Source organism: Carassius carassius, chromosome 17 (assembly GCF_963082965.1).
Source record: "Carassius carassius chromosome 17, fCarCar2.1, whole genome shotgun sequence".
NCBI lineage: Eukaryota > Metazoa > Chordata > Actinopteri > Cypriniformes > Cyprinidae > Carassius > Carassius carassius.
Genome location: NC_081771.1, coordinates 6,612,414 through 6,629,779, shown reverse-complemented (window position 1 = coordinate 6,629,779; position 17,366 = coordinate 6,612,414). Strand labels below are relative to the sequence as shown.

The window sequence follows — 17,366 nt, the reverse complement described above, 5'->3', positions numbered from 1 at the left end:
TGTAGACAGCGAAATAGGACAAACAAAAGCATCGCCACGCAACGCAAAGGAATGCTTGAGTCAAGTCTCCTTTGTGCAGCAGTCTGTCAGAGTTCCTTGACCTGGGAGTCAAACACAAGCTGACTTCTTCTCAAGAGCTTTGGAGGCTGCCTGCATTGTGAGAGCAGCTATAAATATTCATTAGACAGAATGAATGAGAGACCTCAGCTTTAATTCTAGACAAACTCAAGCAGGGATTTATGTGGCAGGGCTCAGACTCAGAGAAGTTTTACTGGCATTTATATGAAGACTAGACTTAAACCCTGATCTATCAGTTAAATGTCTTCCAACATATTCATGAATTGTAAAAACATTTTAATAAAACATGGATAATTAAAAACATTTTACAAGAAAATACAATTTCAGTCTTTCTAGTGTGTTACTTGCTGTTTCTTTGTAATTATTTGTGAAATTCACTAGCAATTCCTGAGTGAAAATTGTTTCACCACCAAATGTTTTTCAGTGTATGCCTGCAGAGCAAAATTAAGCCCATACCAACTTTAAAAATCCAGAAAGAAATATAGGTGCTTCAAATTTGTCGGAGCAACAACCAGACCCTCCATTCCAAAGCCCTTTCTAAAAGATGATTCAAGAAAGAAATATTCTCAGTCAGCTGGTTTTAGGGTTATGTTCACATGATGTGTCTGCCAAACATGCCTGGCAGAGCCCCAGGTTAAAACAGCAAACCAACTGAACCAAACCTAAAGGCATTTTCATTTAATGGTCAGTTTCGAGGTTATGGGCTATTTGACTTGTCATAACGTGTTGTCTCAGACTACTGGAAAGAAAACATCCAAAATTCACTTTTAGGTTTTCGTTTTAGAGCATTTTATCTATTTGAATCTGAATATTTTAATTGCAACACGCAGCACACTCTTACATACATATAAACATTAAAGTTTTATTTCCATATATATTCTTTTCTAAAAAGGTTTTTACATCAGTGTTTGATCAAAGATCATCTTTATGTATGTATGTATTTACTTATTTATTTAGAGTTTTTTTGTTTCTGAGTGGTAAAAACAACCAAAATCCTCTCTAAAAAAAAAACAAAAAAAAAACCTTTGACTCTGAGATCAACTAAAACGATACAAGAATTTTGGACCTGGCTTCATCCAATGTGCTGATTTCTGTTTTGGAAATGTATGCAAATTAGTGCATGTTTGATTAAAAAGGGCATCATTTGCAAATTTAAACATTACATTTCAGAAAAAAAATTGTTACACAAAATATGTTTTTTAATGTAATTAGTCAGCTGTGGAGATACTAGATTATAGGTTATCTATTAGGTCCTATTAGGTATCTATTCTGAATATAATTTTTTTTAAATGCATTAAGAAAATAGTTATGCAAGTAAATACAATACAGTTACTGTGAATTAATGTTAATTGTCTATATTAGACAAATGTGTCCCTGGACCACAAAACCAGTCAATGGTCAAAACTTAGATTTATACATCATCTGAAAGCTGAATAAATAAGCTTTCCATTGATGTATGGTTTGTTAGGACAGGATAATATTTGAAAAGCTGGAATCGGCGGGTAAAAAAAAAAATCTAAATAGCTGACCAAATGAAGTTCTGGGCAATGCATATTACTGATCACAAATTAAGTTTTAATATATTTACAGTAAATTTAAATATCTTTATAAAACATGATCTTTACTTAATATGATTTTTGGCAATATGATTAATATGATCATTTTGACCCAAACAATGTGTTTTTGGCTATTCCTGCAAATATAACCTTGCTACTTATGACCAGCTTTATGGTCCAGGGTCACAAATAGCATTCTGACATTTTTAGCGGTATATTGTACATAATACCATTACAAAGCTCACTGTAGTATAAACTCCCATATCAACTAGTCCAAAAAAGTGCAGGCCAATTAAAAATGGCAAGCAGTTGGCCACAAAGGCCAAACTGAATGTGATCTGCTTATTAATAACTTTCCCTTGTGTATTTATGTGTGGAACATTTATTAATGCTTTAACAAAGTAATTCTTTGTTTTTCACACCAGCTTTTATGAATGCTAAGTACGACTCTTAATTTTTGGAGCAAGTGCTCGGCCACACAAAATGGATGATTAATGATTTCGCTCTTTTAGTGTTTAAGCACAAGACACTTATGTTTAGAGGGACATTTGTCTTCAACAAATGAGGAGCTAGAGCCATTGAGATGCCCTCACAATACCGAGCTCCCTTTTCATTCAAGGGCCATGTGTGTTGCAGGAGGCCTGAATTATCTGCTTCACTCCCATCAACCCCCCTTCACCTCTCCACCCTGTTCCACACAACCGCCAATACAAAGCACTTCACGCCAGGAGGTTGGCCCGTTACTCCAGGGGTCACGGATCTGCAGTTGGACCACTGCTGCAGGGTCATTCAACTCTTCCACCCCTCGACTCCCTCTTGTCACCCTCGTCACCACCTCTCACCAAAGAACGCAAATACAGAGGCTGCCTTCCATTGTAGGCTGCGTCGAGACTGTCTGCCCCTCAAAAGCTTTGTTAACACTCCCGATCCTACACTGATCCCTTTACTGGGGCTGAAGGGAGTGCTGTCGCAGGATATGTGCCAGTGACATATGGTGAGATGTTAACACGTTATTAATGCAAAGTTAACAAAATTATTTCTGTTAAGTAAGTCATTTTGGATATAAAGTGACTAAAAAGTATTAAGCCACGTAAAATGTACTTAAAAATTTATGAATGTCATTGCATGAGAATATGAAATATCAACGCAAGTGGCATTTCCTTTATATAAAGCTAATGCAAGAATATTTTGTAAGCATGATTGTTTTTATTTCACAAAAAGAGACTTTTGTAAAATTATAAAACAATGTCTACACTGTTCAAAATTAAGACCATAATTATTTGGGATACTTTTATGGTTGTCAAAAATAAACTGTATGTCAAAGAGATGAACTAAATGTGTTTAGTCTGCTAGGATATTTGTGTGAAATGCGTGATTTCATACATCCACTTGGTATTAAATAATGACAAAAATGTATGAGAAAGAAAAAAGTTAAATTAAAAGAATAATTTTATAGATCAAGGATGCGTTAAATTAATCAAAAGCGACTGTAAAGACTTTTACATTGTTACAAAAGATTTATTTCAAATAAATGCTATTCTTTTAAACTTTCTAATCATCAAAGAATCTTGAATTTTTCCTGAAATCTTGAAATGTATCACGGCCTCCTCAAAAAAAAATATAGCTGCACAATTGTTTTCAGTATTGACAATAAGAGATATTTCTTTAAACACACTAAATCAAAATATTAGAATGATTTCTGAAGGATCATGTGACTGACACTGAAGACTGGAGCAATGATGCTGAAAATGGGAAGGGGAAATAGAAACTTTATTTACAATAGCAATATCCAATAATAATATTATTATACAGTATAATATTTACATTATATATATATATATATAAGCTAGCATTTAATTTAATTTTCAACTTTCAACAAGTTGTTAATATATGTACGTATATACGTATATACGTATATATATATCTATATCCATCTCTTTTAGAGAACTACAGATCAGTTTCCCTTCTTTCTTTCATTGCAAAAACACTTGAATGAGCTGTGTTCAACCAAGTCTCTACATTTCTCACACACAACAACCTCCTTGACACAACACAACAACCAATCTGGCTTCAGAAGTGGACATTCAACTGAGACTGCCTTGCTCTCAGTTGTTGAAGCTCTAAGACTGTCAAGAGCGGAATCCAAATATTCAGTACTTATCCTGCTTGATCTGTCCGCTGCTTTTGACACGGTTAACCACCAGATCCTCGTATCAACCCTACTGGCAAAAGGCATCTCAGGAATCACACTACAATGGTTTGAGTCTTACCTATCAGATAGGTCCTTCAAAGTATCTTGGAGAGGTGAGGTGTCCAAGTCACAACATCTAACTACTGGGGTGCCTCAGGGCTTAGTTCTTGGACCACTTCTCTTCTCTGTCTACATGGCATCTTTAGGTTCTGTCATTCAGAAACATGGCTTTTCAAACCACTGCTATGCTGATGACACTCAACTCTACCTCTCATTCCATCCTGATGATCCGATGGTAGCTATTCGCATCTCAGCTTGTCTAACAGACATTTCTTCCTGGATGATGGACCATCACCTTCAACTCAATCTTGCCAAGACAGAACTGCTTGTGATTCCAGCAAACGCATCGTTTCATCACAATTTCACCATCAAGTTAGGCACATCAACCATAACTCCTTCAAAAACAGCTAGAAGCCTTGGAGTTATGATTGATGATCAGCTGACTTTCTCAGACCACATTACTAAAACTGTCCGATCCTGCAGATTTGCTTTATTCAACATCAAGAAGATCAAGCCCTTTCTTTTGGAACATGCTGCACAACTCCTTGTTCAAGCTCTTGTTCTGTCCAGGCTGGACTATTGCAATGCCCTCTTGGCAGGTCTTCCAGCCAATTTTATCAAACCTTTACAATTAATTCAGAACGCGGCAGCAAGATTAATTTTTAATGAGCCAAAAAGAATACATGTCATACCTCTGTTTATCAATTTGCACTGGCTTCCAATAGCTGCTCGTATAAAATTCAAGGCATTGATGTTTGCCTGCAAAACTACCACTGGCTCTGCACCCATTTACCTAAATTTGTTACTTCAGACTTATGTGCCCTCTAGAAGCTTGCGTTCTGCAAGTGAACGTTGCTTGATTGTGCCATCCCAAAGAAGCACAAAGTCACTTTTACGAACTTTTAAATTAAATGTTCCCTTCTGGTGGAATGACCTCCCCAACTCTATCCGGACAGCTGAGTCCTTAGCCATCTTCAAGAATTGGCTTAAAACACATCTCTTCCATTTTTATTTGACCCTCTAACTTTAACACTCACTATTCTAATTCTATTCTTTAAAAAAATCTAACTACCTTTCTAATCTTTTTATATTCTATTTTCTTTTCATTAATTATGCAATTGTATGTGTGTGTGTATGTGTAAAGACCTCTAACACTAGCTTGCTCTATTCTTTTTTTTTCTATCTGTTTTCTTTATATTATATTATTTAAAATCCCATGCTAGGTGTACTGTGTTAACCTAACTGAGACTTGTTATAGCACTTATATATCATTGCTCTTTTTGTTGTTTTTGATTGCTTCCACTGTCCTCATCTGTAAGTCGCTTTGGATAAAAGCATCTGCTAAATGAATAAATGTAAATGTAAATATATATCTGTGTGTGTGTGCATGCGTTCGTGTGTTTGTTGGTGTGAAAAGATGACTCTCAAAATTATACAGTCACTGTTAGAAAGGGTTCAGATATGCAGAAAAGGTTGGAAAACTCAAGAATGTGCAGGAACTGGAGGATTTTTATGAAGAACAGCAGGCAGTTGAACTGCTCAGCAACAAGGGGCTCATGAACATATATCACAAAACAGAAATACAGTCCTGGATCATACAACTGTAATACAATTATACATGACCAATCAGAGTCAGGAATTTCTGAAAACAGATGAACCAAAAATAAATAAATACATAAACAAATGAATACATGAATTAAAAAAAGAATTCCAGAAAACCATGTTTTCAATTTTAACTTTGCTTTATTTTCATTCTTCCACATAGTATAACAGAAGAACGAAATGTTGTTTCTGATGGACCAAGGTGCAAAGACAGTAACACAACAGGTATACACACCTGTTCATAACAACAGGGATCAGACATAAAAGTACATTAAATATAACGGGCAATACAAAACTTGATGAACACAATGATAAAACTAGGCAGAAGTGTTAAATGAGGTAGAAATGTGAAATTGTAGGAATGTAAGAAATGTAAGAGTTTAAGGATAAAGTTCTTGAGCACAATTGAGTTGGCTCAGAACAGATAGGTTAGAATATGTACATTTGTCTTTGGTGCACAGACCATTGTGCAGTTGTGCAAGAGTGCCTATAGTGCACAGCTAAGTGAAGTGCAGAGTGCAGATGTATGCGAATGTCCATTAGAGTCCTTTTTTTTCTTTCTTCTTCTTCTTTCCTGTAGACATGGGGTAGGAAGGCAGTTTATGATGGGAGTAGGATGCTGGAATATAATATGAAATATAATTTTGAAATATATGCTGAGGATGTTTAAGTGCCATGTAATTAGTACATCAGCATAATATTTCAGGTCTTTTCTAAAGAAATGCTGTTTCTTTGATCCACCGCCTAACTAACAGCATTCATTCACTCTTTAATCTGGCAGCATTGAGCTCTTAAGTAGCAGGCAGAGCTTTAAATTAGTCAGTGCTTAGACACAGGAATGATAAATGTATTGTGTGTTGGTGAAGAGGCCCAATAAACAGGATGGCACACATTCATATGCATGTGTTTGTGTGCTCAGCTTGATTGGAATGTTGTGCCAGAGAAAGAACAAAGGACTTCAGGAGGAACAAAGCACTTGAATCTAAAGGAAGAAAGGCAAGTGGCAGGGTGGCGGTGGGAAGGGGGTGATGGGAAGAACATGGACGGTTGTAAGAAGTGTGGGAGATCTTACACACAATGAGCCCCCTGGTGCCATATCCATCCTTACCTCCAGCTCCCTAACACACACACCCTCAAATGACATGTAGCCCAATTGGCTGCACATTAAGACGGCGACAGCTGAGCTCCCTGGTTTTTCCTGCATGACACACATGCACACACACTTACAAACCTGCTACACCAGAGACACTTGTCACACAAACAGGAACTCCTGTCACCTAGTTTACAGTTTACTTCTCACTTTGAGCTTAACTGGTGATCCAGCTAGGAGACCTACACTAGTGTGGTCCCAGCTGAGTGTACATGTGCATATGGGTATAATACACTGATAAGCCCAATGCAATGCTCCTCGTTGTTCTGAAATGGCATGGAACCATTTTCATGAAAAGACTATACAAATGGCTAACAAAAGTTTGTATGAATCCAACATTATTACATATATTTAATGATAATAATATTTCAGACACTGGTCCAGTGTAAGACTTGTCTAAGGATAACTTTGATGAACTTTATTGATCCACTTTAAATGTTGTCTACAATAGTTTATATAATAAGCACACCATGCAGATTTTCAGATTTTGCTCTGCACATGACTTGACTTTACTACTGTGCAGTATTTAGTAAGCTAGTATTCATTCCAAACAATAGACTGTTTTCAAACAGCTTTCCTAAACGCCATTGGTTGAATACCCTTACCCCAAACTCACACCATTAGCAAGTGCTATGTTATGCTGCTAGGGATCATGGGGTCAAGGTTTGACTGGTTAACATAGCCTCATTACCCTCTGGTTGTAGATGTCATCTACTACACCATCTGATTTCAAAAAATCTTTCTCTTTTACGGGCATCCACAAATGTCGGCATACTCTGACAATTTTTTGCAAGCAGTAAGCCTATATAGATCAGAAATATTCATTACAGAGTAATAGTTGATTTATTTGTTGTTGCACTTTTAAAATAGCCTACTAATGGTGCATATTAGCAGATTTGAAAACAGGTTGGATGACTTTACATGTTTTCTGAGATGAATGGTTCTTGTTTGAATACTCTTTGCCTAAGACTCTTTCTCTCTCTAAATGAAATGTGCAAAAGAGGAATACATACACACATGTACACAAAGACAAGAATATTGTTTTAAACATCACACTTATGAAAACTAATTGCTCCATATGTTGTGAAATCAAATGCAAGAAGGCCTAACCTCCTTTATCTGCAGGTTTGTGACTTGTGTTTTTTAAATGTCTTGTAATTTACCCGTGGCAGTCTATTTACCTCCAGCATAACACACGGAGTAATTTCTAAGCACCTTTTGGCAAATATCGCCCTCCTTTGGGCAACACATAGTCTGCATAACACAAACAGTAGTGGATTTACATTTTCGATGCTAAATTATGGATAATTCATTAATAAATAATAAAAATGTATCTCCAAATCTCCAAAGTATCAAAACGGATTCGTTTCCAATGCACAGATAACCTTCATGGCTTCTCAACGCGGACTTTAAACCGGCACAGTCAGATAATGCCATCGATTTAATTGTTTGTTTCACATCACACGCTCGTTTTTAATGTATGTACCTCTATTATGACATTTACATTTAATTAATAGGTATTTTAATTGCTCATCAAGCACTTTACAGGTTTTTGAGTCCCCGTGTTCTCAGTCAACGTATTTTTTTTTTTTAACTCGAATGTTTTGTGCTTAAAACCACAAGATTAACCAGCGGCGCGAACACGTGACCTTCTACTAGTAACGCTTGTTTGTAGAATGTCACCACGCCGCTCGAGCTGTCACCACCATACTGTCCAGAGGAGAATCAGGTATGTCCTCACAGTCTCTCTCTGTCAAACCCATCTTTGTCCTTTTGTATGTGCCAATCTGCCTGCAGATGTTAAATGTACGGTACAATTTATAATGTTAGCATTTATTTGCCTGCGTCAGTTAGCAATAACCATAGACTGTATAAAAACAGGCAAGAACTGGTGCTGTCAGGGTCTGTTTATGTGCTTCGTGGAGATAGTATACTCACGTCCGCCTCTGATAGTGTATTTTCATGTTTTAAAATTCAATAAACATACTTCAGATCAGAAACCGCGATTTATAGTCACATTTAATTGCATAAATATTAATAATTCGAACATTTTAAATAAATGATTTGGGGTCTCCATAATATACTGGATACAATAGCCCTTAATGAGGTTAAGTGACATGATTTTTATGGGGCGTAATTAATTGTCTTGTCAGTTATAATTAATCAAATGTAATAATGTAAGTGCTTGAATTGATCAAAGCTTATTTTGATACAAGTTCATATGACTTTTTATATTGTTCACTAGATAATATGAATAGGAGAAATGACCCGAGTGTGCGCTGAATTACATGAGTTCTGTGCAGCAGCTGTTTATTTAACTCGACTGCATCCTGTAATGCTTATTTTATAGTCTTGAGTGTTTCAAGGAATTTGTGAATTTATTTTAAGTCTACACAGTGCCTCTATGTTTAAGTTTGCAACACCCAAATGTGCAAACAGTGCTTGCTCTGTCTGAGCATTAGGGTTCCATTTACTGTTGTTATCTTTGGCCTTCACACAAGCTTATCATAAACTCTCATGAAATCAGAATCATCCTGGTTGACGGTTTTCTAGAAGATATGTCAGCTTGATTCCAGCAATTCTCAACTCTGACATAGTCACTTTAAATATTGGATTCTCTGTTTGGCTGCGTTGTGTAACCTTTCATTTCATTCAGGTCTTTTACCGTAATTGTAGTCCGTTTGTTCTGGGGCTCATTTGCATTATCATGGTTATTGCTTTTACCCATTATTCCAAATCAGTCCAGGTATAAGTGGATTATGTCACCTTCTTATTGACTTGGGCCTATCATAGACCATACTGCATAGACCTATGTTTCACAATAAAACTAATATCGATAAATTGATAAACACACCTAATGAGCTCAAATCAATAGGATTTTATTGTGCTGAGTGATTTTAAAATAAGAAAGAAAAGTAAAAAAAAAATGGACTTTGGTACGTTAAAAGACACAGTGACTTGCAGACATGACTCATTAACTATTACTGTATATTAACAGTTTTTGTGTTGAAACATCACAAAGTGATTTTACAGTTTTGTAATGATGATACATTGGACTGAATTACACATAGACAGTAAACAGTATACTGAATATTTAATGTATCAGACAGCTAATATTAATATAACATTTGTAAAAAAAAAAATGGTTAAAATATTGATGTAGCCTAAACATTATTTAATTTCTAACACTAAAAAGTGATTTTCACTTCTTAAAATTTTTCAATCCAGTTGCAATTCTTTAAATGCTTCTGAAATTTTATTAAATGACTAAAGTTTTATCTTATTGCAGTGCTGACAGTTCCATATGCTTTATGTGAGGTTTGAGGCTAGTTTTTAATCATCAACCAAATGTTTGCAAAAGGTGTTTCCTTTATACTGAGTTATAGATGAGAAATAAAGCCATCAATAAGCCAAGCAAACATTATAATCCAGCTTCTGAATACATTCCTTTAAGTTCATGCTTAATCACTCAGTTATCATAGTCTGGTTTTCCTTTGTTTTTTATACATGTGTGTGAAATCTTTTCAGAATTTACATCAACAGATTTTTTTTATTTATTTTACAAATATTCTAAAATCCTTTTATTTTTATTTATTTTTAAAGGGTGGGTGTGTGATATTACAATGCTTAGGATAAAATGGGAGCTGCTGCTAATGGCCATCATATGCTGGCAGAGAGGCCACACAGATAATCATGAGACTAAGAAGAGACTTGGGCATGTGACTGTGGTAGTTGTGGGTGGAACAGGTGACTTGGCCAGGAAGTACCTGTGGCAAGGCTTTTTCCAGCTCTATGCTGACCAGGTAGGCAAAGGACACACCTTCTCATTTTACGGTGGGGGCCTTTCGCCAACCGAGAAGGGGACACCACTGCTGTTTGGGATCTTGAAGGAGTTGGCTTGTCCTCTTGAGCTCACGGCAGAGCGCTGTACTTTGGTCAAAGACCAGTTCCTGCATCTTTCCAAATATCACCAGCTGAAGACTACTGAGGACTATGAGAAGCTCAGCCAGCAGATCAAGCAGCAGCTAGAACAGGAGGATATGGTTGAAGAAGGGAGGCTCTTCTACCTGTCTGTTCCAGCTTTCACGTATGCAGACATTGCAGAGAAGATTAACAACACCTGCCATCCCCCATCTGACGCATGGCTCAGGGTGGTACTGGAGAAGCCCTTTGGTCACGACCTTTACAGTGCTCAGGCCCTTGACAAAAAACTGTCAGGCCAGCTGAAAGAAAATGAGATGTACAGGATTGACCACTATTTAGGGAAGCAGGTACAATCTTATTTCATTAACATAAACTATTGTTCAAAAGTTTGGCATTGATAAGACTTTTATGTTTTTGAAAATAGTCTCTTATGCTCACCAAAGGTCAATGTATTTAATCAAAATACAGTAAAAACCACTAATATTATGAAATGCAAAAGAAAATAATTTACTTGAAACAGAAATCTTTTATAACATCCTTTATGTATTAAGTATTCAATTCTTTCAAAATAACATGTTTTTTATAGTGTACTTTTACATAAATAACAGGATCTACATGAGCCTAATATATATATATATATATATATATATATATATATATATATATATATATATATATATATATATATATACACACACATTTTTTTTTCTCGTCCCAAAGGTTGTCTCTAAAATACTGCCATTTAGGAAAGAGAATAAGAAACTTCTGGACCCTATCTGGAACAAGCACCATATCCAACAAATAGAAATTGTATTGAAGGAAACCCTGGATGCCAAAGGTACTGGTGTTTTAGTGGCTCAGAAAATGAAAGTTTTTCTCCACGTATCTTCTTAATGATTACTTCAGCACTTGATTATCTATCATTCATTTACAGGCCGGATTCAGTTTTATGATCAATACGGCGTCATCAGAGACGTGCTCCAAAACCACCTCACAGAGGTCATGACCCTTATGTTGATGAACCTTCCTGCAAACCTGTCCAACAGCATGGAGATACTACAAAACAAGCTTAATTTCTTGGCTTCCCTTCAACATGTAGATAACAGTAATGCGGTTGTAGGTCAGTACCAAGCTTACAATGGAGAGGTTCAGGAAGAGCTAAATAAAACTAAGGACTACTTCAGCTTAACCCCCACATTTGCTGGTGAGTAGAAGAGCTTTGTTGCAAACATAATTAAAAAATGAAAAATGCTTAAAGCAAAATCAGTCTAGCCATGCTTATGTGGACAATAATTGTCTTTACAGGTGTGGTCATTAATGTCAACAATGCTCAATATGAGGGTATCCCCATATTTATGACCTCAGGCAAGGCACTTGATGAACGGGTTTCTTATGCTCGTGTGCTTTTCAAAAATGATGTATTTTGCATCCAGGATCCCAACAATGTTCAGTGCAAATCCAAACAGATCATATTTTATCTGGGTCACGGAAACCTGCAGTACCCTGCGATTCTTGTCAGCAAGAACCTGTTCAAGCCCGAACTGGTAAGCAGCGGTGACTGGAAGGAGGTCACAGAATACAAAGATGTGAATGTCCTGGGGTTACCACTTAGTGACTATTACATCCAGTCACCGGTCACACCCAGAGAGGCTTATTGTGAGCTGATCTCACATGTCTTCTTGGGACGCAAGGACAGCTTTATTAGTGCAGAGGGACTCCATGCTTCTTGGGCATTTTGGACTCCCCTCCTCGAAGGTCTGAGTCGGGTCTTTCCACGGGTGTATCCAGGTGGTGAAGCTAATGGAAACCTGTTGAACTTTCAGCTGCAGGGCCATCAGGTTGCTTTTAGCCATGAAGCCGTGGTCAACATTATCAACCCCAGTGCCGAAGACAACTTCCAGGTGATGCAAGGGAAGTACCGTAGTTCTGAAATGGTATCTGCCTGGGCACAGGAACTGGTGGAGCGCTTGGCTTCTGATCTTCTCCTGGCTGCAGAGGAGGCCATTAATGAAGAAGGTCAGTTTCACCTGGCGTTTTCTGGTGGTTCCAGCCCAGTGGCACTGCTTCATGCACTGGCCCTGAACCTCTACACCTTTCCGTGGCACAACACTCACATATGGCAAGTGGACGAGCGTTGTGTGCCACATACAGAAACAGGCTCCAACTTTCGGTCCATTCACGATCTCCTGCTTCAGCATATCCACATACCCTACTTCAACATCCACCCCATGCCTGTGCATCTCACCCAACGGTTATGTGTAGAAGAGGATGGTGGACCGGCATTATATGAGAAGGAAATCAATAAACATGTCAACGGCTCCAGTTTCCACTACATCCTGCTCGGCGTAGGCCAAGACGGCCACACTGCCTCATTATTCCAGGACACCAAATTGGAAAATGATGAGGAACGGTTGGTTATTTTGACAGAAAGCCCCATTAAACCACATCAGAGGATGAGTCTCACATTCACAGCTATCAATAGGGCTCGAAGGGTAGGTGTTTTAATTATGGGCAAGAGCAAGCACGAACTTGTCAGTCAACTCAGCCGAATTAAGGGCGAATCATCCAAGTATCCCATTACCAAAGTACAGCCGAAAACCGGTACTCTTATATGGTACATCGACTATGATGCATTGTTAGGATAAATGGTCTAAAGACCAGTACAAACTGGTCAGTGAAGCCACCCGCCAGGGCTTATAGCTCAAATTGAATGCTGTATTGTGAATGATTGAAGAGTATAAATTGAAGTGTAATTTTCACACCAACCGAGGTGTGATACAGTACAGACCAAAAGTTTGGACACACCTTCTCATTCAAAGAGTTTTCTTTATTTTCATGACTATGAAAATTGTAGAGTCAGACTGAAGGCATCAAGGACTATTTGACCAAGAAGGAGAGTAATGGGGTGCTGCGCCAGATGACCTGGCCTCCACAGTCACCGGACCTGAACCCAATCGAGATGGTTTAGGGGTGAGCTGGACCGCAGACAGAAGGCAAAAGGGCCAACAAGTGCTAAGCATCTCTCTGGGAACTCCTTCAAGACTGTTGGAAGACCATTTCAGGTGACTACTTCTTGAAGCTCATCAAGAGAATGCCAAGAGTGTACAAAGCAGTAATCAAAGCAAAAGGTGGCTTTTTTGAAGAACCTAGAATATGACATATTTTCAGTTGTTTCACACTTTTTTGATCTGTATATAATTCCATATATAATTCCACATGTGTTAATTCATAGTTTTGATGCCTTCAGTGTGAATCTACAATTTTCATAGTCATGAAAATAAAGAAAACTCTTTGAATGAAAAGTTGTGTCCAAACTTTTGGTCTGTACTGTATGTGTGAGAGTTAGTTTTATGCTGTGATAAGGATTTTGAAATTTAACTGTGCTACAGAATCATTGCATTATAAAAAACTGACAACTTCAAATCTCAGGAACTTTAGTAGCTTACAATAACTTTTCAAACTAATTAATCTTATAATGCTACTGAAATACTTATTTCACAAGATCAGATGGTTGAGAAGCAGTTAAGAAGATACGTATGAAAATTTTAATTCCATATCGAGCACTCTTTCCACTTTTGTGACCAAGCAGTGATCAGATAAAACATATATTTGAATACTCTGTAATTTGACTTTTTTACTTTTTACATAGCTGCAATTATTCATCAGACTGCCAAGATAAAATTGAGATGAAGAACCAACTCTTTGTTTTTCAGAGGAAACTAACAAGATGTATTTGGTTTATTTCCCCCCTTCTTTATTGAAAGACTTAAATTAAATGGTAAAATCCTGTTCTAGACATAATCACAAACCTCGGGTTAAGTAATACTAATAAAACATGTACACACAACTTGCCTAAGATTGCATTGCCAGTGTTTTTAGGACACCATTGTTTTTAGTTTCATCTTTAGACTGAATTAAGTTTCTATTGTTGGCCTTATAGATGAAACCATTCCAGAACTACATTGTTGAAAATGTATTAGTGTCAAAGATTTTTGTCATACCTCAGAAAACAAAGGTTCATTATGTGTTGAGCATTTGAAAAGTCACAACACCACCTTACAATAGTTTTATATCTATACATGAATGTAAAGTCTCTTTTTATACTTTGTTGTTTAAAATCTAAGAAGCACATGTTAGTCAACTTTGCATGCTTTATGAAACACTGCAGGAGTTGTTTCTGAACAGCTGGACAGTATCATCTGATTCATAACCACCGATTTAACTTTTTTTTGTGAAGCCAAACAGCATTACATTCCACAGGGATCTAAATCATCTAATGTGAAAATGTTAATAAAACATTCAAAGAAATGCACACATATTAAAGTCAATTTACACAAATAGATTCCTGTTTTTAAGGTGCCTATAAATAGTAAATGTTTAACATTGTTGAGATCATATTGTGTGTATTTCAACAAAGTATGTGCCTTTCTGACTGGTTTAACATTTGTATTGACACTTTTGAATAAAGTGTATTGCTTTTCCATTATATGTTTTAATGAACTTTTGTTATGGTATTCAGCTGTATTACATGGAATCATATACATCATTTTATATTTTGCAGTGGTTTTACTACATAGCAATAAAATATATTATTGTTTTTATTTTCCTCTTTCCAAATATGACCCAACCACGTAAACTACAAACTCAGTATGTTTATATATAGTTTTTACAAAAATTCAAAACACAAAGGGAAAATTTCTTCTCCCTTACACTGTAATATTAGTGCAAAGGTGCCTCACAACTGTCTGAAAAACCACTGAAACCATGTTAATAATAGATGCACCTGTATTGAGTGTCAGTAGAAGGCCATACTGCAGCCATGGCTTATTTTCAACCCCAGAGGCACGTATCTCTTAACCAATGAGGAAACAGTATGTGGATCAGGCAAAGACCTCCTCTAACCAGAAAGAAAGCTGGAGGCACAAGAACAGTTATTTTTTCTACACTTATTACGCTAGAATTGGAATGGACCAAAAACCAAGTACCTGTATATAATTTTACCTGTTGAAAGTATGCAAGCCCAAGAGACTACCAAAGAAAATATGTATAATTCTGTGGTGGTTTTTGCCTGAGAAAAGCAAAAAGTGACATAAATTCATTTTTGAACGTAAAATCATATTACCATAAATTATACTTACACACTGAGGTGCCGACAGGGTAAGAATGACTGTACAGAGTCCCTGGATAAATGTGAAAAGCCCAAATGAGTGAAAAGCTACCCTGATACTCTTGGGAACTGGGTCCGTGAGTGTAAGCGCTACAGCCAAACCTTCAGTGGGGTGAGAAGGGTTGATAAGTAGTATTTTAAATTGGAAAGCAGACAAATACATGCAAAAAATAATAATAAATATCAAAATCAGATTACCTGTTGCTAAGAAGGAAAACACAATGAAGGCTATGAGATTGTTTAAGAGTGGCTTTTCACAATAACGAGACGTTTTTGGCCTGTGAAAACATTACTGCAGAATAATAGATATCACATGATAACAAGAATGCGCATGTTAGCACTTTTATCTGCGAAACGTTATATAGCTCACTTACCTTGACAAAACATAAAACTGTGGTGCCAGGAAAATCACCACAAAGATGAAAAGAACAATCTGACTGCCAGACAGATATTGATTTTAACATTTTTATGTTATATGCATCACACTCGAGCTTTACAACAACAGATAAATAAAACAAAATAGTGTTTAGCATCTGATTAGTACTTCCTATAGATAGATAGATAGATAGATAGATAGATATGTTGTTACCTTACCATTTTAACGTTTGATGTCTTGGAAGCCCCCTGCTGGTCTGAAAAGCTGCATGAACAAAGAATTGGTGAAGCATTGTACCGTCACTCAGATGAGCCATTCAGCAGAATACACTTTTATCAGCAAGATGTAGGCTACATCTATAATTCAAGATTCTTTTTTAAATGATCTTAAATCGCATCTTACTGAATTTATTTAGTATTTGCATAGTGAAATAAGTCTGAGAAGTCTGAGGGAAGACAATTCATAGAATAATTAGAGGATTTACCTTAGAGGTGTGATGCTAGTCAGCACAGCAGGTTGTTAGCTCTGAGGAGAACCGAGATCATCGGTTGGATAATATCAAATGATACCCTCTAGTGGTTTGTCTGAGTATAGTTTTAGAGATTTCAAATTCTGGATCAGAGTCGTGTTTATGTATAAACAGGTTTAAAGCAGTGATCAGCATATTGTGTTAAACTCAGTGTTGACGTATAATAAAATGCGTATACACTGAAGAAAAAAAAATCGGTGTAGGATTACTTTAGAACAATTTTCACTCAGAATAACTTACTAGTAAATTTCACAATAATACACACACACACACACACACACACATATATAATTTTTATATAATAATATAATTTTATATTAATATATAATTTTTTAATTGTAAAAAGTATTCCAATAATCTTTGTTTTCATTACATTTTTTTTTTTACATGAAGCACCACAACGAATAAACCTTATTTCACACTTTAAATCCTTACTTTTTCATAACATATTATAATTGTACTATTATTAGAAACCCATCTTTTCAGAATATAATGACTTTTGGTCATTTTGATTTTAGTCTGCTGATCACAGAAGACTTTCAGTGTTTTTTATTCATTTTGAATCTTCACTGCCCACTGCCCAATTTTCAGTGTGAACTTACAATGGATAAATTACAAAACCCAGCTCAATGTAGCCTCAAGAATAACCTCATCTCCCAGAACAGAGGGTCAAGAAAACATGCCTGTCATTTCCACGGCATTTTGAAAGAAAGTAATCTACCTGGCTTCTTAG

At 36.5% G+C, this 17,366-nt stretch overlaps 2 protein-coding genes across 4 annotated transcripts; one reads left to right on the top strand and one right to left on the bottom strand.

Moving 5' to 3' along the window:
* The first annotated feature begins 10,260 nt into the window (after nucleotides 1-10,260).
* h6pd (hexose-6-phosphate dehydrogenase (glucose 1-dehydrogenase)) lies at nucleotides 10,261-13,333 on the top strand. The gene is made up of 4 exons (XM_059570599.1): nucleotides 10,261-10,908; nucleotides 11,282-11,399; nucleotides 11,496-11,765; nucleotides 11,867-13,333. Exons 1-4 carry the CDS (start codon nucleotides 10,261-10,263, stop codon nucleotides 13,204-13,206), a joined length of 2,376 nt encoding a protein of 791 aa, XP_059426582.1. The 3' UTR covers nucleotides 13,207-13,333.
* Nucleotides 10,724-16,882, bottom strand: LOC132160882 (uncharacterized). Of its 3 annotated transcripts, XM_059570601.1 has the most exons (8): nucleotides 16,589-16,882; nucleotides 16,323-16,460; nucleotides 16,103-16,165; nucleotides 15,927-16,006; nucleotides 15,700-15,830; nucleotides 15,563-15,629; nucleotides 15,345-15,474; nucleotides 10,724-10,860 (listed from the first exon to the last, which is right to left on the bottom strand). In XM_059570601.1, the coding sequence occupies exons 2-7, from the start codon at nucleotides 16,418-16,420 to the stop codon at nucleotides 15,392-15,394; spliced, it is 522 nt and encodes a 173-aa protein (XP_059426584.1). In that variant the 5' UTR covers nucleotides 16,421-16,460; nucleotides 16,589-16,882; the 3' UTR covers nucleotides 10,724-10,860; nucleotides 15,345-15,391. The 3 variants fall into 3 exon arrangements, with proteins under 3 accessions (XP_059426584.1, XP_059426583.1, XP_059426585.1); XM_059570600.1 differs by having other exon boundaries at nucleotides 16,323-16,882; XM_059570602.1 differs by lacking the exons at nucleotides 15,345-15,474; nucleotides 15,563-15,629 and having other exon boundaries at nucleotides 10,763-10,860; nucleotides 16,323-16,882.
* Nucleotides 16,883-17,366: the final 484 nt, after the last annotated feature.

What these genes read in the sequence shown, in the direction of transcription:
- LOC132160882 (XM_059570600.1), bottom strand. Translation starts at nt 16,420, where the DNA reads ATGGCTCATCTGAGTGACGGTACAATGCTTCACCAATTCTTTGTTCAT. An exon ending in AGACATCAAACGTTAAAATG is followed by an intron (nt 16,166 to 16,322) that starts GTAAGGTAACAA and finishes TCTGTCTGGCAG; the next exon opens with TCAGATTGTTCTTTTCATCT. An exon ending in CCCTGTCGGCACCTCAGTGT is followed by an intron (nt 15,630 to 15,699) that starts GTAAGTATAATT and finishes TGCTTTTCTCAG; the next exon opens with GCAAAAACCACCACAGAATT.
- h6pd (XM_059570599.1), top strand. Translation starts at nt 10,261, where the DNA reads ATGCTTAGGATAAAATGGGAGCTGCTGCTAATGGCCATCATATGCTGG. An exon ending in GGAAACCCTGGATGCCAAAG is followed by an intron (nt 11,400 to 11,495) that starts GTACTGGTGTTT and finishes ATTCATTTACAG; the next exon opens with GCCGGATTCAGTTTTATGAT. An exon ending in CTTAACCCCCACATTTGCTG is followed by an intron (nt 11,766 to 11,866) that starts GTGAGTAGAAGA and finishes TTGTCTTTACAG; the next exon opens with GTGTGGTCATTAATGTCAAC.